Source organism: Hemiscyllium ocellatum, chromosome 5 (assembly GCF_020745735.1).
Source record: "Hemiscyllium ocellatum isolate sHemOce1 chromosome 5, sHemOce1.pat.X.cur, whole genome shotgun sequence".
Taxonomy (NCBI): domain Eukaryota; kingdom Metazoa; phylum Chordata; class Chondrichthyes; order Orectolobiformes; family Hemiscylliidae; genus Hemiscyllium; species Hemiscyllium ocellatum.
The window spans coordinates 124731942-124752374 of record NC_083405.1 but is presented as its reverse complement, the minus strand read 5'-3'; the positions used below and the strand labels follow the sequence as shown (position 1 = coordinate 124752374).

At 39.3% G+C, this 20433-nt stretch overlaps 1 protein-coding gene across 1 annotated transcript in view; it reads right to left on the bottom strand.

Moving 5' to 3' along the window:
* The window catches only part of obscnb (obscurin, cytoskeletal calmodulin and titin-interacting RhoGEF b), an 821414-nt gene that overhangs the window by 506764 nt on the left and 294217 nt on the right, over positions 1-20433 (bottom strand). The window contains exons 35-36 of the mRNA XM_060825732.1: positions 19014-19027; positions 14536-14802 (exon numbers count right to left, since the gene is read on the bottom strand). Coding sequence (XP_060681715.1) covers positions 14536-14802; positions 19014-19027 — 281 coding nt within the window. The remainder of the gene's footprint in view (positions 1-14535; positions 14803-19013; positions 19028-20433) is intronic.

Below are 20433 nucleotides of genomic sequence, written 5' to 3'. Positions count from 1 at the left end.
GGAGAATATTAAGTTGGGAGGCAAAGCACATAACGAGGAAGACAGACCCGGAGCCTGGGATAAATTCAGAATCCAGCAGAGGACTAAAAAGATAATAAAGATGGAGAGTAAGTAAGCTATAGGTCAAACTTGTGAGGAATATCAAAACTGACAATAACAGTTTATTTAAATAGATAAAAAGGAAGAGACAGGTCTGAATAAACATCGGCCCCACAGAACATGAACCTTGGGAGATGATTATAGGGAACAAGGAAATGGCGGAGGAATTAAATAGACATTTTGCAACAATCTTTAAGGTAGAAGATATTTTGAAAATCCCATTAATACAAAAGAAAATGGGGAGGACTTAAGTAACATTGCCATAACGGATAATTATTAGATAAATTAATGCGGCTAAAGGCGGATGTCTTGCATCCCTACATCCTAAAAGATGCTATGGCTATGGATATAGTGGATACATTTGTTGTAATTTTCCAAAAATCCTTGGATTCTGGAGGAGCACCAGAAAATTGGAAGATTGCCATTGTGACACCTCTATTTAAAAAGGGAAGGAGACAAAATGATAAGACCCAACAGTATTAGGGGTGCTATATTGACATCAATAGAGAACTGGCTAATGGGCAGGTAACAGCAAGTGGGGAAAAAGGATTCTTTTTCAGGTTTGATGACCTATGACCAGTGAGGTTCCACAGGGATCAGTGGTGGGTCCACAAATGTTTACAACAGATATTAACGACTTAGAGGAAAGAACTGAATACACTGTAGCCAAAGTTGTAGATGACATAAAAACAGATGGAAAGTCATATTGTGGAAAGTGGAATAAAATAGTTTACAGAATGATACTGACAGGTTAAGTAAGTGAGCAATGAAGTGTAATGTGGAAAAATGTGAGATTGTTCTTTTGGAAGGGAGAATAAAAGAACAGAGTAATATGAAAATGGAGAAAAACTGCAGAAAGCTGCAGCACAAAGAGACTTGGGGCTACTTGCGCACAAAACAAAAGAAAGCAAGCACATAAGTGCATCAGGTAACTGGGAAGACAATTGGAATTTTGGCCCTTGTTTAAACAAGGCTGGAGTATGAATAGGAAGGTCTTAGTGTAACTGCACAAGATACTAATGAGATCACATCTGGAGTGCTGTGAGCAGTTTTGGTCCCATTATTTAAGAAATCGTTTCATTGGAGGCAGTTCAGAGAAGATTTATGAGGATGATTCCTGGTATGGAGGGATTGTCTTATGAGCAAATTTTAGGACTCTCCTCACTGGAGTTGAGATTAGCAAGAGATGATTTCATTGAAATGTACAGGATTCTTAAGGTGATTATCAAAGAACTTTGGGTATTAGAAATCTGAAACAAAAACAGAAATTTCTGGAGAAACTCCAACAAATCTGACAGCATCTGTGACGGGGTTTTGGGAGGCAGGGAGCAGGCTTGACAGGGTAAATAAATGCTGTGGGGATATTTCCCCTCATGGGAGAGTCTAGGACCAGACGGCATAGACTCAGAATTAAGAGATATAAATTTAAGACTGAGATAAGGAAGAACTTCTTCTCTCAGAGGGTTGTGGTCTTTGGAACTCCTTCCTGTGGGGGCAAAGTTCTTATGTGTATTTAAGGCTGAGATAGACAGATTCTTGATAATTAGGGAAATCAAGTGTTATGGGGAAACAGCAGGAAGGGTTGTGTAAGGAGTGTTGGATCAGCCATGATCCTATTAAATGGCAGTGCAGGCTTCAGCAGCTGATTAGCCTACCCCTATTTCTATTTATGGTCTTATCCTGGTTAATCTTCTCTGCAACCTCCCCAGGGCAACTTTATAATGTGGATTCCAGAATTTCTCACAATAATCTAGCTGTGACCTAACCAACATTTTATGCAGTTCCAGCATACCCTCCTTGCTCTTAAACTCTACACTTTGACTAATAAAAGCAAGTATCCCATGTGCCTTCTCAACCACTTTATCTACCCATCCTGATACTTTAAGGGACCAGTTTACATGCAAAACAAGGTCCTTCTAATCTTCCCAGGTCCTATCATTCCTCATGTATTCCCTTGCCTTCTTTGTCCTCCCCAACTGCATCACCTCACATTTATATGTATTGAATTCCATTTGTCGCTGATCAGTCCATCTAATCTATATCCTCCTATAATTTAAGACTGAATTCCTTATTATTTACCATCCTGCAAATTTTTGCATCGTGTGCAACCTTACTGATCAGGAACATCTTTCAACATGAAACACCTCCAAAACCTGTCAATGAATCCTAGAATAGATCAGGAATAATCACTAGTATTTTAACCTTAATCACCTTCCAAACATAATTGGTAATTTTGTGGCTGGTGTTTTTACACAATCAATTCATACATTGGAGCTCCAAACTTCATGCCCAAATTCACTAAGAGGATGCATTATTGAAATTAAAACATGAGAGGAAAACAAAATACCAATATGGTTATAGTCTTCAAATCAATACCAATGAAAATAATAATATTTTTACAGAAAATACATGACAGTAATTGGTATATAACTTCAATCAGCAGCGAGTAATGTTGGCATCTTTTTAGTTTTACTGAATCCTTTTGGGTCTGAAGGAAATCATACTTCATTACTACTTCAATTTGCTTAAAGAATACTGATTGTGAATTTCATTCTTGAAAGAAGGCTTTGAGTTAATTGACTCGCATTTATATATACATCACAATAGTGAATCATTTATTTTACAAACAAATGAAAATGACTAAGTTGTTAGATGATAGTAATGGTAAAATTTAGATACAAAAGAAAAGGCAACACAAGTAGATTGAAGACGGCAGTTAAGGGAAAGAAACACAGGAAATTTATTTATAGACAAAAAAGGCACAACTGTTAATTGTGAGTCATACAATAATGTAATAATGATTTAAGTTTTACAAAAGATGAGCAGCAAAATACACAACAGACCCTCATTATAACACTACAAATCTCTTCAAGACAACATGTTGAACCAATAAAGATCCCAATAAATATTATGGCCTTGATTTTCTCTGTAATTTTTCAAAATTAATTCACAGGATGTGGGCACCATTAGTAAGACTAGACTGTATTATCATCCTACTCTTGAGAAGGTGGAGATTGCTGCATTCTTCAACCACTGCAATCTGTGTGGTGCGGGTATATTATCTATAGCATGGAGTAGCAAGGAAACAGCAAAACAGTGAAATTCAGCAGCTCTGGCAGTATCTGTGAAAACAGTGCTGGTGTTGAGTACCTGCAGAGTTTCTCCTGCAATTTATGCTTTTGTTTTGCAGTGCTTTTATAATATTAAAATAGGCAGGAGTTCTGGGATTTTGGATCAGCCATGATGAAATATTTCCTAGTCAGCGTGGTTTGCAAATGGGGATGGAGGCTTAAAGATAGTGTGGCTCCTGTGAATTTCCTGTCTTTGTCTTCTTAGGACTTAAAGGAATTAAAGAGTTTTGAGGTGTGGCTTCTGCATTGGATGTTCTAGAAGTTATGCACTGTAGCTCCTGTGCACTGCTGGTGGAGAGCGAAGGTTTAAGCGTGGATGAGGTGCTGATCAAATGGGTCGTTTTCAGCATGAGAATACTTATGCTTTGACCTGCTGTTGTAGTAATTAAACTCAGTATTGATCCCTTAAAGGGTGAACTTGAATAATTAATGATACAAAAGAAAGAAATGGTAGAAGCATCAAACAAATGGCAGAAGTATTTTGCATCTGTCTTCAATTAAACATCAAAACATGGAAACGAGCAGCAGGAATAGGCTATCTGGCCCTTCAAGGCTGCTCCACCATTCAGCTTGATCATGGCTGATCTTCAACCTCAAAGCCTTTTCTTTTTGTTTTCTCTCCAGACCACTTGATGCGATTAAAATATAAAATAAATCAATCTATTTCCTGAACATAGAATCATAGAGCATAGAAACTGGCTCTTCGGCCAACCGTGCTCTGCTAACCAACAAATACCAAACTATGTTAATGCAATTTACCTGTACTTGGTCAATAGCCTACTATGGCCTGGAATTCTAAGTACTCATCAAGATTCTTCATAAATGTTTCAAAAGTACCTGCCTCCAGCCCCCTCTCAAGCAACGCGTTACATATTTCTACCACCCTCAGAGTGAAAAAAGGTTTTCTCAGATATCTTCTAATCACTTATTCCTCTCCTTAAACTTATGCCCTCTGGACACATATGTCATGGGGAAAAAAATCCCACAATATACTCTGTCTATGACTCTCATGATACTGTATATCTTAATCAGATCCCCCTTACCCTCATTTGCTCTAAGGAAAACAAGTGTATCCTATCCAGTCTCTCCTCGTAACTGAGACTTTTCAGACCAATCAACATTCTGGTGAATCTTCTCTGCATTCTCTCCAGTTATAATCAGGTCCTTCCGATTGTATGGCACACAAAACTGCACACAGTATTCCATCTGTGTTATAACCAATGTCTTACAAAGTTATAACAAGACTTCCTTGCTCCTGTATTCTATGCTCCAGTTAATAAAAGCAACAATCCCGTATGCTACCTTCGCCACCCTGTCTACCTGTGCATTTAGGGTTCTGCAAACTTGTACACCAAGTTCCTTTTGTTTGTCAGTATTTCCTTGTGTATCTCCTTTCTTTATTAACCTCCCAAAATGCATTATTTCACACTTAGCAGAATTAAATTTCATTTGCCATCTCTCTGTTTAATTTATCATCTAATCAATATCAGACTGTCGCCTAAGACTATCTTCCTCACTGTCAACAACACCACCAATTTTCAGGTCATCTGAAAACTTATAACTATACCACTTACATTCATATCCAAGTAATTAATGTATATATCAAACAGCAAGGGTTCCAGCACTTATTCCTGTGAGACACTGCTGGTCACAGGCTTCCAATCACAAAAAACATTTCTCCAGTCCACTTAACCTCCTAATTGCAAACCAATTTTGGATCCAGTTTCCCAACTTGCCTTGCAATGTGTGGCATTCTTACCTTTGGACCACCTTCCAAGTTAAAGGCCTTAATGAAGTCCAGGTACACCACATCAACTGCCCTGTCCTCATAAATATATTTCATTACCTTTTTAAAAAACTCAATTAAATTAGTCAGACAGGATCTCCACCTAACAAATTGGTGCTAACTATACCTGATCAAGCTCTGCCTTTCCAAGTGTTGATTCATCCTGTCCGTCAGAATATTTTCCAATAATTCCCTACCATTGACATCAGACTAACTGGACTATAATTACCTGGTCTATTCCTGCTACCCATGTTAAATGAAGGAATCACATTAACCAGCCTGCAGTCATCTGGCACTTCACCTCTGGCCAGTGAAATATTAAGTATCTCCATCATAGCCTCAGCATCTCCTCCCTTGTCTTGAGCAGCAGTCTGGGATTCAACTCATCAGGTCCATTATGCCCACTAAAACATTGAATACATCCTCTTTATTAATCTTAACATGTTCTAGAATCTCACTATCCTAATTGAAATCTATGGCTATGTTTTTCTTAATACAGATGAGAAATATTCATTTGAAACCTTACCTATATCTTCTGACCTGAAAATGTGTTGCTGGAAAAGCGCAGCAAGTCAGGCAGCATCCAAGGAACAGGAGATTCGATGTTTCGGGCATAAGCCCTTCTTCAGGAATCACATCCTATGACTCCATGTACAGGTTGTCTTTCCGCAGTCATCCACTTAACTCTTAAACTAGTTATAAAATGTCTTGAAGTTTTCCATAATCCCGTCTGCTGAAGGTAGTTTGTGGTCCATCTCTGCCCTCCAAATTTATTTTTTAAAGCAACCACCTAAACGGTCTAAAATTTTAAAGGACTCCCATGTTTTTAGTGCGCTGTTCCTGAGATATGCTTCCTTTTTCTTTATCCATCTCTTGATTTCATTTGACATACAGGATTCTCTAGACTTGCTTCCCTTTTATTCTTAGAGGAACACGCTAGCCCTAAATTCTCACTACGTTACTTTTTAATGACACCCAATTCACAAATGTAGACTTAATTGAAAATAACTACTCCCCATCAATGTTTGCCAGATTTTGTTTCATTATACTGAAATTGGATTTCCCACAATTTAGACACTTAACTTCACACTACCCTTATCTCTTTCCACAATGATTTTAAAAGCTACAGAGTTATCATCACCGTTTTCAAAATGCTTGCCCCTGAAACTTCGCCACTTCATTCTCTAGGATTAGGCTTAGCACTGCCCAATCTGTAGACAGACTACCTACATACTGCCACAAAAGAAAGCTCTCCTTGATGCAATTTAAAAGCTCCACTCCATCCAGTCCTTTCACACTATGGTATTTCCAGCCAATGCTGGCAATGTTGAAATTCCTTACAACTTATAAACCCCTGTTTCTCTCACATGTTTTTATGATGTACTTACATTTCTGCTGCTCTATTTCTCTCTGACTGTTGTGAGGACTTAAGTATAATCCTAGCAAAGTAATCAAATCTTTTTTATTTCTAAGGTCTACCCAGATGGCATCATTTCAAGACTCTTCAAGAATATCCTCTCTCATTACTTAACATATTTAGTGACGTGGCCTCCATAGCCTTCTGTGTAGAGGTTTCCACAAGTTTGCTTCCCTTTTAATGAAGAAATATTTCCTCATCTTAATCCTAAATGGCCCAACCCATATCTTGAGACTTTGATGCCTAATTTCCCCAACCAGGAAAAAATACCTTCATTGAAAGCAAAATACTGCAAGTTCTAGAAATCTGAGAAAACACAGAGAATGCTGGAGAAACTCAGCAGACGTACTAGGATGAGCAATAAATGCTGGCCAGCCAGTAACACCTATGTCACACAGGTATGTGAAAGGAAAGGTTTGACATAGTTCTGTGAAGAGTAACAGAGTTAACGTTTCGTATTTGTTACGATTCTTCTTCAGAACTTTCTTCTACAATTATAAGAAGACTCGTATCTGACTTGAAATGTTAACTCTATTTTCAAATCCACAGATCCTGCCAAACTTGTTACGTTTCTTCAGCACCTTCTGTGGTTGTTAAAGAAAGCATCATCCCTGCCCTTAGTCTGTCGAGCCCTGTTAGAACATACAAAAAACCAAAGAATACTTGAAAATCAAGTAGAAGGGAGAAGGAACATTCAAAATCACTAGCAAGAAGGTACTAGGAAAACTACTGGAATAAAACGTTGACAAGTCTCCTGGACGTGATGGCTTTCATCGGAGATCTTAGAAGATATGGCTGCAGAGATTGTAAGAATATTGGCTGTGGTTTTCTAAAATTCCCCTGAGTCTGATAGGGTACCAATGGATTGGAATTTCATTAATGTCACAATCCTATTCATAAAAGGTGCAAGACACAAAACAGGAAACAATAGGTATTCCCTAACACCATGTGGAACCTTATCAAAGGCCTTAATGAAATCCATATCGACTACGTCTACCACCCTGCCCTTGTCAACCTCCCTCGTCACTTCATTAAAACAGTCTAACAAATTTGTGAGGCTTAATTTCCCAGTTCATACAAGTAGGTTACTGACCACACTCAATCTACTTATATTAGGCTCTGCCAATAGCGAGGACAGGGCTGTTGATAGAGCCATCTGTGCCTAGTTGTTTGTATATTACAATTCATGACTAAACACTTCAGAATAGCAGGTCTTTGATCTAGTTAGTATCTCTATCTATCTACAATGTGCTGTTTACTCTGGATAATCTACTATTCTATTATGATAATATGCATTGAAGTCTTCTTGTGACCATCTGTCTCAAACAGGTATACCATTTTGGATACTGTTGGGGTGGAATAGCTCTCAGGGGAAAGCAGCAGCAGTAGTCAAATCAGTGGCATTGTTTTACAGCAGGGAGGGTCAAAGTATAGAACAGCAGTAGTGATAGGGGTTCTGAATCCTAGTTTGGGGTTTTGCTGTCATGATATCAAGATTACTCATTGAATAAAATCATTTCTGTTATTGATTATTCTGTTCATGGCTATGTATAACAAAACCTGCTAATATATTTCACAGTTGGATGAGGTTTTCATATTATTTTTTATAGATTTTCCTTAAATCACTCTTTATGCCACAGAGGACCCTGTGGGGTACACACACAAATGCAACGGCTGGTACGAGATTTACCAACTCTATTAACTTTAACTGCTTCAAGCTTATGCTTACACATCAATGTTTATAACAGCTGAGGTCCCTTAGGGTGTGGCTTACCAAGTTGTCTTGGGCTAACAAGTGTAAGACTGAAACCTGCTTCTAATTAAGTGCAGGATTAATTAGGGCATTATAACTTGGTAATTCTGTAGCTGCAGCAAACACTCCAGGATGGTATGTTATCTCCCTGGTGCCAGGGTGAAGGATGTCTCTGTGCAGGCACAGGATATTCTGAAAGTGGAAGGTAATTACCCAGAGGCTGTGGTCCATATTGGTAATAATGACTGGCAGAAAGAGAGAAGAGGTCCTGCAAAGATGGCTCAAGGTGTTAGTTGGAAGTTCGACAGCAGGCCTGTTAAGGTTGTAACCTTGGATTTACTTCCTGTGCCATGTGCTAGTGAGGCTAGGAATCAGAAGATAGTACAGTTAAATATATGACTAAAGAGTTAGTGTAGGACGGAGGGCTTCAGGTATGTGGATCATCAGGAAATATTCTGGGGCAGGCGAGATCTATTCAAGAAGGACAGGCTGCGCTTAAACTAGAGGAGCACCAATATCATGGCAGGAGATTTGCTCGTGCCATTTGAGAGTGTTTAAAGTAACAGTGGGGAGAGAACTAGAGTAGTAGGCCTGCAAGTAAAATGACCAAAGAGGAATCAGAGACTAAGGCCAGTAAGGCTAAAAGGAAGAACAGAGAGGGAGACATTATTGAACACTGGAAGACTGGTGGTCTGAGGTGCCTTTGTTTTAATGCGAGCAGTACGACAGGTAAGGCAGACAAGCTGAAAGTTTGAATTGCATCATCATAAAACTATGATGTTGCAGCTATTACAGATACTTAGTTGAGAGGGGGAAAAGACTGGCAGCTTTGCAGGACTTAGACGTTTCAGGCAAGATAAAGACGGATGCAAAAGAGCTGAACAAGAGGTGAGGGAGTTGCGTTGCTGATAAGGGAGAATATCATACCTGTACTGAGGGATGACAATTTGGTAGGCTGTTCCATTGAGGCGAAAAGGGTACAGCTCAGGAACAGGAAGAGTACAATCATTTTGATGGGATTGTGCTACACACTGCTCAACAGCCAGCGGGTGATAGATGAACAGATATGTAGACTTTGTTATGAAGGTGTAGGTGTGTACTGTACCTTTAAGAGACACTGAAAGCTGGCAAAGACATAGAGAAGCACATAGTGTACTGAAAGATTTTAAAATGTAACATTTGGTTGATACAAATAGCTGGTTCTGTGTTGTCGTGGAACAAGAACAAATTCAAATTCGGCCAATCAGTTTAAATTATGCCCCAGATACCAAACTCCAATCAAACTTGAATTTTACTGTTTCGCAGGACATCAAACCAATGAAATGAATTGATGTTATGGGGCATAAAACCGGACATTTTGAACAGTTAGGGTGAGAACAGCCAAGAAAACCAACAAGTATAGACTGCTAGCCGAATAGCTCTCTGAAAGGTACCTGTTCAAATGAAAGACCTATGAAACATAATACTGAAGAAGACGACAGAGGAATGTCTACAGAGGAAGAAACAAAGAGAAGATTTGACAGTTGGCTGGTTTTGAAATTTTTTTGTAAATCTTAATTGGGGTTCTTATCAGACCAGAATTGTTGAGTGGGGAGGTAAAAGATAGGTTTAAGAGAAAGGAGTTGTAAATAGTTATTGGCTTTAATATTCTCCTTTGGACTTGGATAATAAAATTGTTAATTGTTACTATAAATAGTGTCCTCTGGGATGGTGCTTTACCTCTCGAAATTTAACAGGTTACGGCACGAGGTGAGCTTCTCTGTGTGTCGGGTTTGAATTAGCAGAGGGACTTACCCTGTTTTGTAACAACTTATGGAAAATATAAAAACACCAGGGTTGTTGTAGTGCATGATATTAACTTCCCCCATATTGCCTGGGACTCACTTAGTACCAAGGGCTTGAATGGAGTTGGGGTGTTGGTGCTAGGATTTGTTTGATGTCTTTAGAATGTTTTTTTTTGAAACATTATGTGAATAGTCCAACTAGAGAAGGGGTCATAGGGGACGTGATACTGGGGAATGAGCCTGGCTATGTGACCAAAGTTTCAGGGGAAGCATTTCGGGAACAGTGACTACAATTCTGTAAGTTTTAAGTTATTTATGTATAAGGAGAAGAGCAGTCGCTGGGTGAAAGTATTAAATTGGGGGAGGGCTAACTACCACAATATTAGGCAGGAACTGAGAAATACAGATTGAAGAGTAAATCTACATGTGGCATTTAAAGACCAGTTCATTAGATTAGATTAGATTACAGTGTGGAAACAGGCCCTTCGGCCCAACAAGTCCACACCGACCCGCCGAAGCGTAACCCACCCACACCCCTACATTTACCCAGTGGGTGGCACAGTGGCACAGTGGTTAGCACTGCTGTCTCACAGTGCCTGAGACCAGGGTTCAATTCCCGACTCAGGCGACTGACTGTGTGGAGTTTGCACGTTCTCCCCGTGTCTGCGTGGGTTTCCTCCGGGTGCTCCGGTTTCCTCCCACAGTCCAAAGATGTGTGGGTCAGGTGAATTGGCCATGCTAAATTGCCCGTAGTGTTAGGTAAGGGGTAAAAGTAGGGGTATGGGTGGGTTGCGCTTCGGCGGGTCGGTGTGGACTTGTTGGGCCGAAGGGCCTGTTTCCACACTGTAAGTAATCTAATCATTAGAGTTCAGAATCTGCATGTTCCTGTGAAAATGAAGGAAAGCCATAGCAAAACCTGGGTTTCTTGGAAAACAAGACAAATTGAGAGCTTAAGCAAAGTAAAGAACGAGGCGTAAGTAAAGTTTATGAAAGTGAAGACAGGCAAGGGTCCTTGAAGAATAAAATGATAGCAAGATAGAACTCTAATAAGGAATTAACAGGGCGAAAAGGGGTAATGAAATGTCTGGTAAACAGATTAAGGAAAATCCCAAGGCATTTCATACATATATAAGAAGAAAGAGGGTAACCAGGGAAAGGACAGGTCCAGTCAAGGACAAAGGAGGGAATTTATGCATGGAGCTGGAGCAGGTGGGTGAAGTTCTTAACGAATTCGGTATTCACAAAGGAGAACATGGTGGATGGTGACTTGCGGGAGGGGTAGTTCAATATTCTATGGCATGTCGATGTGAAAAAGGTAGTAAAGTCCACAGCACCTGATGGGATCTATCCCAGAAGAGGCAGGTAAGGAGAATGCTGGGGGATTGTATGAAATTTTTGTATTCTCTTAGTCACAAGAGAGGTTGCAAATGACAGGAGAACAGCCAATGTTGTTCCACTGTTTAAGAAGACTTGAAAAATGTGGTGCTGGAAAAACACATCAGGCCAGGCAGCATCCGAGGAGCAGGAGAATCGATGTTTCAGGCATAAGCTCTTCTTCAGGAATCTTTGCAGGAGAATCAACGTTTCAGGCATAAGCCCTTCTTCAGCCTCCTCGGATGCTGCCTGGCCTGCTGTGTTTTTCCAGCCCCACATTTTTCAACTCTGGTACTCCAGCATCTGGAGTCCTCACTTTCACCTACTGTATAAGAAGGGCAACAGGGATCATCGGGGAAACTACAGACAGGTAAATCTTACGTTAGTGATAGGGAAATTATTGGAAAAGGTTCTTAGGGATACGATTTACTCACATTTGGAAAATTATGGACTTATTAGCAACAGGCAACATGGCTTTGTACAAGGAAAGTTATGTCTCACAAACATGTTTTGAATTTTTTGAGTAAGTGACAAAGCTGATTTATAAGGGCAAGGGGGTCGATGTTATCCATATAGACTTTAGAATGAACTTTGCCAAGGCCCTTGCGGCAGGCTGATACAAAGGAGAAGTCACAGGGAATCCGTGATGAGCTGGTAAACTGAATGCAGAACTGGCTGAGTCATAAAAGACAGTGTAGCAGTGGAAGGATATTTTTCAGATTGGAGATCTGTGACCAGTGGTGTTCTGCAGAGATCAGTGCTGGTATCCCTGTTGTTTGTAATATATATATGAGGAGAATGTAGATGGCCTGATTAATACACTTACAGATAACACAAAGACTGGGGGAGCAACAAACAGTAAGGAGAATTGCCAGAGGATACAACAGTATAGAGATAGCCTGGAGACTTGGGCAGAGAAATGGCAGATGGAGTTCAAACTGCACAAATGCAAGGTGATGCATATTGGGAGATCTAATATAGGATGGAAGTATACAGTAAATGACCGTAGGTCACATTCAGTAAAAATGTCATTTACAAGGAGATACAGGTTTAAGGTAAAAGGAAGTGAGTTTAAAGGAGATGTGAGAGGCAGATTCTTTTTTACACAGAGGGTGGTAAGCACTGCTAGAGGAGGTGGTTGTGGCAGATATGATAGTAACATTGAAGAGTCATCTTGACAGATTTATCAATAGGCAGGGAATAGAGGGTTAGGGACAGTGTAGAGGCAAAAGGTTTTTAGTTTTGAAAGGCATTATGTATAAGCATAATCTTGATAGGCCGAAGAACCTGTTCCTGTCCCGTACTATTCTTTGTTCTTTATAAAGTTTCATACAAACATACGAACAAGGAACAAGAGTAGGCCACTTGGCTCTTTGAGCCTGCTAATAAGATTTTGGCTGATGTGATTTTAACCTCAACTGTACATTCCTGCATATTCCCACTAATCTTTCATCCCTTGATAATCAAGAATCGTTATACTTCTGTTCTATTAACTTAAAAATATTTAAAGATTCTGTATTCACTGCCTCTTTCTTCATCGCTGTTTTAAATGGACATCCCTTTATTTTTAAACTATGATCAGCAATTCCAGAATCTCCCACAAGAGGAAACATACTTTCAACATTCACCCAATCAAATTCCCTCATGATCCGAAATAAAAACCAAAAGAATGCGAAGGGCATAAATCAGGAACAAAAAGAGAACTCAAGAATGGTCACTCAACCCAAAATATTAATTGTGATTTCTCTGCACAGATGCTGCCAGACCTGCTGAGCTTTACTAGCAATTTCTGTTTTTGTTCCTCTCAGGATCTTATGTGTTTCAATTAAGTCACCTCTGACTTTTCTAAATTCGAAAGGATGCAGGCCTAGGCTGACCAGCCTTTTCTTGATAGGCAATCTACTCAGTCCAATATAAGTTTAGTAAATCTTCTTTGAACTGCTTCCAACACATTATCACTTTCCATAAGTATTGTGATTAATACTGTTTCCAGATGCGATTTTACTAATGTCCTGTATACCCTCCCTATCTTTATATTCAGTTCTTCTCACAAGAAACCGTAATATCCTATTAGCTTTCCTGATTACTTGCTGTACTTATATACTAACATAACATGATTCATGCACTCAGACCCCCAGATCTCGCTGCATCTCAGACCTCTATAAACATGCACCATTTATATAATACACCTAATGCAGCAGAATATAATTCTGCTGCCAATGATAGCCCAAACTGCACCATGGAGTTTCCGTTTTGAGCTATTCTGAATTTAGCCCATTTGGCAAAGTAATAGTGCCACACAAACTGTACAGGATGTGTAAAAACAACCCAACTACCTCCACAAGAATTGTGTGGCGATTACTTTGCCACTATTATAAATAGATTCATCCATGAAAAGCAGATTGCTGAAAAGTAGACTTTTGATGTTACTTCCCCCTCTATTTGTTGCAACACAAATTTAGCTATGTCCTTCAAGATTCAAACCACTTGATCAGTCAAGGTGTTAGGGAATGAGTTTTAGAGAGTAAGTAATTAGGATTTGTAGTGTACTGTCTGGAAATGTGATACAGACAATTCAATGGGGTACTGGATAATTACCTCAAAAGAAAATTGCATGGCTATGTGAGAAAGACAGGGATGTGAGACTAACTGAGTTCTTTTTGTTGTAAGCCAACACAGGCACATGACAGGCTGAATGGTCTCTTTCAATTCCATAACGTTTTTATGGTTCTTTAATTGTGACAGTTGCTCAACAACTTCAGACGTGAGGGCAATCAGGAATGGCAATAGGTTCCTAGGCATGCAACCAAAGGAAGGTTGCCTGAGCTCAGTACCTAACAGCACCTGTAGGACTCCCCCCCTCAGTAAAGCTGATGGCTTCAAAGAGAAGAGCAAAGATAGAAAACTAGTTAATGAAACAAAAAAAAATTAACATCACTATGGAATAACTTTCACTGCAATACTAGGGCAATACATCTATTACACACTGTTTAAAGCTGTGTCACTAATAGGTGAACAGTGTAAATCATTTATTTGGAGCATCTCTCTTGCTCAGTCAAGTTTTCTGCACAGCACAGACAGTATTATAAGGAGGGGCTACTGTATATATTAACCATGTTAGTCAGAGTTGAATAGAAATCAAATGGGAAGTTAAAAAACAATTGTCATTCTATTATACATTTCTTTCCTACCATTAACTTTCAAGGAAGCACTGGTTTGCTGATCTCCAATGTCGCAAGAGTATCTTCCACTATCTTCTGGTTTAAGTTTGTGAATAACCAGCTCAACAATGGATCCTTTCTGTTTCATTTCATATTTGGCGCTAGGCTGAAGTAGAGTGGATCCTTTTGTCCATTGCACGGCTGTATCCGGTCTGCTAATTTCACAATGCAGGATGGCAGTATCACCCTCTTGAGCTTCTTCATCCTTAAGCTTTTGCTTGAAGGTCGCAGGCAAGGCTATTTGGGCAATAGTAAAGACTGAATGTTAGAACAATAACTTATAATACATTAGTTGTTTACTTTTATGTGGGAAATGATGCAGTGTTGCTCAATGCACTCTCCCTCTTATAGCAATAGCACTGGATAAACAAAACCAAGGATTATGAGATGCAGTTCACTTCCAGGATATCACACCTGCCACAAAAATAAAAGAAAACCTAAGGAAACGTTATCCAAGTCATCAAACCATGTTCCATCAAAGCATCACTTGTTTCATCACAGACCTCTGAGAATCCAATATGATTATCACATTAAATTGCTTACAAAAGCAAACTACAGAGATACTAAAAACTGCTGGAAATCGCTGAGCAAATAATGTCAGAGGAGCAGTCTTTCATCAAAACGCATGAATAACTGAAATTTTCAAAATAATATAATTTCTTCTATTTGGGTTTGGTTAATCCTGCAATAAGTTATTAAAGAGAAAGTAAGAAACATACATTTGCAGAATTTATTCAAAATGATCAAGGCTTGCACTAATATTATTTTCAAAGTAATGTTTTGTCCAGCTTGTAATTATATTTTCCTTGATTTTTTTTCCACTCCAGAAAAACTTGCCAGTCTAATTTACACTTTATTCATTTTAGAACATTGCCACAATTGTTGACCTGAAGTGAATAATGCTATTCGTACTAAGTTCCTACAAATAAGGTCCTAATCATCAATGAGCATACCTCAGATGTAGGGGTTGACTTTTAATTTGCTGTCTGATTGTAAAACTGTTCTTGCAAAGCAACAACTGGTTACAGAAACTGCTCAATTTCAATTGCTATCAATAGAAATGAAAATTAAGTCGTTTCGTTTGCAGACAACCCATTTACAATGTCAGTTTTCCAGCCGCACAATAAGTTAAACATCTGTCTCAAACCTCAATGTGTGCAAAATTACATGGAAGAAAAAGCAGAAATGACTAAAGGAGACAGGGAGCACTAATCCTAACAACCTTAAGAAAACACATTAAGAGGAAATTGAGGCTCCATGACACTCATTCTCTTAAGCACTGAAACTTCCCTTTGGTTCCATGTGTTATTGACCAGATCAGCTCCCCTCAGAATACTTTAAGAAGGCAGCCTAGATTCTATTTTTTTTCTTATTTTAAAGGCAAATGTAAAGTGCTGTGTTCCAGATGCAACTTGACTGGTCAAACTACTTGACATTAAGCAAAATACAATTTATTCAAGCATGTTACTAAAAATACAACAAAGAAAGAAGAAGTTAGAATAACGTAACTCTACTGGAAAACTTAACAGAATAATAGATATAGCAACTATTACTAATCAAATGTTCCAATATGGCATCATCCCATAAACACATCCCTTAGAATAATTTTCAGAAAATAGATTTGTCTCACAGGTGACTCCAGCAACCCAGAAGGAAAAACATAAGTCAGAGAGAGTAGCAGCCAGAAGACATTTACTTCAGCTTCTAACCTTTATCAGACTCCAACAGCATCTGCTTAAAACTAAAAGCAACACTAGAAATCCTGTTTTGGGAAGGCTGGTCACACTCATCTAGGCTACGTTTCTATAGTTCCAACATTAAAAGACATCCCCAAGGCCTCACAAGCTGATTACGTTACCACTGACTGCTCCTCACCTCTCGTACAATCTCTCTCTTAAAAGAAACCATGACAAAATGTATCTCTTAAAGCCACTGCATCGTCACATGCACGTATCTGATGCAAAACGCAACATGAATCATCCATGTGATAAAGGGATTAATGTGAATGCTAGAGGCTTATGTTACGATATGGGGTAGTCATAATAGGGATTTTCTAACGGGCCAGTATTCAAGAAGGGGACGTAAAAGATAGGTTTAAGAGAAATGAGTTGTAGGTAGTTGTTAGTTAATATTCTCTGTTAGACTTAAAGAATAAAGTTATTAAACTTTTACTTTAAATAGTGACTTTGGGGATAGTGCTTTGCCTCTCAATCTTTGACAGGTTACAGCACGGGGTGAATCTTTTCTGTGTGGCTGGTTTAAATTAGCAGAGGGATTTACCCCGTGTTGTAACAGTTTGGAGCTCGTTGTCAGGATTTGAACAGTTTGGGTCTGAGATTTGTGATTTGAACAGGTTTGGACAGATCCAGTCTGAGATTTGGACAAATTTGAATAGATTTGAGTTTTGAAAAAGTCCAACAGATTCAAACACTTGCAGGTTAGTATTTTAGATCTTTAAATAAAACATAGGTGAGACAATTTGTTTAATTTCAAAGACTTGTGGTTGATTAAATTAAAAGTGAGAGAAATGGCTCTTAAAATTGCGAAAGAGAGTCTGGGATTTGAAGATGATTCACAAGTTTGCCAAGAAAATTTACAAGTAAAGAAAAAGACCGTACTTTTAGAATTAACAAGTAAGTTAGATTTGGGATCAATCAAGGACAAAAGTAAGGCTGAAGCCAAGAAACAGAAAAGTGTATTAGAGGTAGAAAAATTTAAATTAGAACTGAGGAAAATGGAGTTAGAAGATAAACAAAGTGAGAGGAAAAGAGAAAGAGAGAAGGAAGAAACAGCAACAGAGAGAAGAGAGAGAAAAGAGAAAGAGAAGAGAGATAAATGAAGAGAGAGAGGGAGGTTCTTAGCTGAGCAAAAAGAGAGAGAAGGAAAGACAAAAAAAAGAGAGAATTTGAACTTGAGAAGTTGTGACTTAGTCAGCAAAGTCAAGTTAACAGGATGGAGATTAAAAGAGAAAATAATGATAGATACAAATATATCAAAATCCTGCCACATTTGGATGAGAAAGATGTTGATGCCTTCTTTATTTCATTTAAAAAATTGGCAAGGCAGATGGAGTGGTCTCAGGATTTATGCATAATGATAGTTCAGATTAAAATGGTCGGCCAAGCTAATAAGGTATTTGCCACCCTATCAGATGAGGGGTCAAGAAATTATGAAGAGGTCAAACAGCCTATTTTAAGCGCTTATGAATTGGTACCAGAAGCGTATAGACAACGATTCAGAAACATAAAAAAGGAGCCAGATCAAACTTATGTTGAGTTTGAATGAATTAAACATAGTCAATTTGATAGATGGATGCGTGCTTTAAAGATAGATAGGACCTTTGAGGTTATACAGAGATTAATCTGCCGGAGGAGTTTGAAAACTCACTTCCAGAGATGATAAGAATTCAAGTGGAGGAACAGAAAGTTCAGGAAGTGAGAAGAGCAGCAAAATTAGCAGATGAGTACATATTGGTGAATAGGACAAGCTTCTGGCCAGAATTTCATCCTATGAGGGATAGAAGTTGGGAGAAGGAGAGATACTTCACTACAAACAAAGAGTAGAGAACACTGGTAAGAGTTTACTACAGGTTCAAAAAGAAGCCCAAGAGGGTGGAAAGGAGGTGAAAGGTCTCAGACCTTTCCACTGTAGTAAACTGGGACACATAAAATCACAGTGCTGGTCGTTAGAGAAAGGCACTGTTGAAAAGATGTGCTAAAGGAAGCTAAGCCAATGGCATTAGTGAAGGTAGTAAAGAAAGCCCCAAGAGGAGCTGAGAAGTTGCGCAGCCTAGGTAGGGGCTGGGTATGGAGTTAGTACCTGATCTCTATAAAGAATTTGCCTCTGTGGATAAAGTTTACTCAGAAAGAACAAGGGAGAAAGATAAGGAGTTATAATTTTGAGAGATACAGGATCGAACCAGTCTCTAATATTAGGAGATGAGCGAATATGCAATCCTTCTGATCTGTTACCCAAGAATGTGGTCATTTGATTAGATTAGATTACTTACAATGTGGAAACAGGCCCTTCGGCCCAACAAGACCACACCGACCCGCCGAAGCACAACCCACCCATACCCCTACATTTGCCCCTTACCTAACACTACGGGCAATTTAGCATGGCCAATTCACCTAACCCGCACATCTTTGGACTGTGGGAGGAAACCGGAGCACCCGGAGGAAACCCACGCAGACACGGGGAGAACATGCAAACTCCACACAGTCAGTCAGTCACCTGAGTCGGGAATTGAACCCGGGTCTCAGGCGCTGTGAGAAAGCAGTGCTAACCACTGTGCCACCGTATAAATGGACAAAAAATTATCGTTCCCCGATGGGGGATCAGGTTGGAGTGCCAACTCAAGTCTGGGGAAGTTACAGCTGGAGTGATTGACAGAGTGTCTGTTTCAGGAATTCAGTTTGTTCTTGGGAATGTTTTAGCAAATGAATTACCTGTAGGAGGCCACCTAAGGGTACGAAAGATACAGGTTAAGGTACAAAAACATTTTTATTGACCTGGGATGCACAAAGATGTGGTTAACTTTTGCCAAATGGTAGGTAAGCCATAGGCAGTATTAAACCAGCGCCTTTGTTGCCAAATCCCACACTTGAAGAACCTTTCACGCGGGTTATAATTAATTGTGTAGCTCCCCTCCCGAGAACTAAAAGTGGGAACCAGTACTTGTTAACCATAGTGGTTGTGACTACCAGATTTCTGGAGGCAACTTCAGTACGGAGTATCAAGGGAAAAGGACAGTAGAGGAGTTAGTAGCTTTCTTCATATGATTTGGGCTACCCAGAGAGAGTCAGTCGGACTAAGGATCAAATTTTACTGTTCGGCTGTTTAAGTAGAGCATGGATAGCTTAGGTATACAGCACTTTAAATCCAGTGCATATTATCCTGAATCTCAGGGAGCTTTAGAAAGGTGGCATCAGACCTTGAAGACCATGTTGAGAGCATATTGTCAGGATTACCCAAATGATAGGGATAAAGGTATCCCATACGTATTGTTTGCATGAGAGATGCCCCAAACGAATCTACTCAGTCCTTCGAGTTAATATTCAAGCACGAAGTGAGAAGCCTTTTGACATTAATAAAAGAAAAATTGACAGGCCCAAAGTCGAAGATCTCACATTTAGATTATGTATCGGAGATGAGGGAGATTACATCAAGTTGGTGAGTTAGCTAAAAAGAGCCTAAAGAGGGCACAGAAAAGAATGGAACAGGTGGCAGACAAAAGATCCGAGACTCAGATGTTTTCCCGAGGGAATGACATGTTAGTACTGTTACCAGTGATAGGAGATCCCTTCAAAGCCAGGTCCCTATCAAATTGAAAAAAAATTGAGTCAGGTGAACTATCTTGTAAAGATGCCAGATAGGAAAAATCGGAATCAGGTATGTCATATGAACATGCTCAAACCATATTATACTTGAAAAAAAGAACTGGAGAAAAAGGTGTTAGTTACTGCCTCGCAGAGTGAGGAATCAGATTCAGATGATGTGGATTTCCTTGTGCCTCAAAACAGATTAAAAAATGAAGAGTGGGATAGGTTAGTAAACTATCTGTCTCATGAGCATAGAATGCAGTTGAAAGGTTTGTTACTGCAGTATGAGGACACATGTAAGAATCAGATGGGGAGGACTAATGCTATTGTACATGAAGTAGACATAGGGAATACTGTTCTGATAACACAACACCCCTATCAGCCTAGTCCTTCCAAAGCCAAACAGGTCCAGAAGCAGGTGGAGGCCATGCTTGACAAGGATATCATCGAACCGAGCCAGAGCGAGGGGAGTTCGCTGATCGTCTTAGTTGCCAAACCGGGCAGGTATCAATGGTTTTACATGGATTATCGGAAGGTCAACAAAATC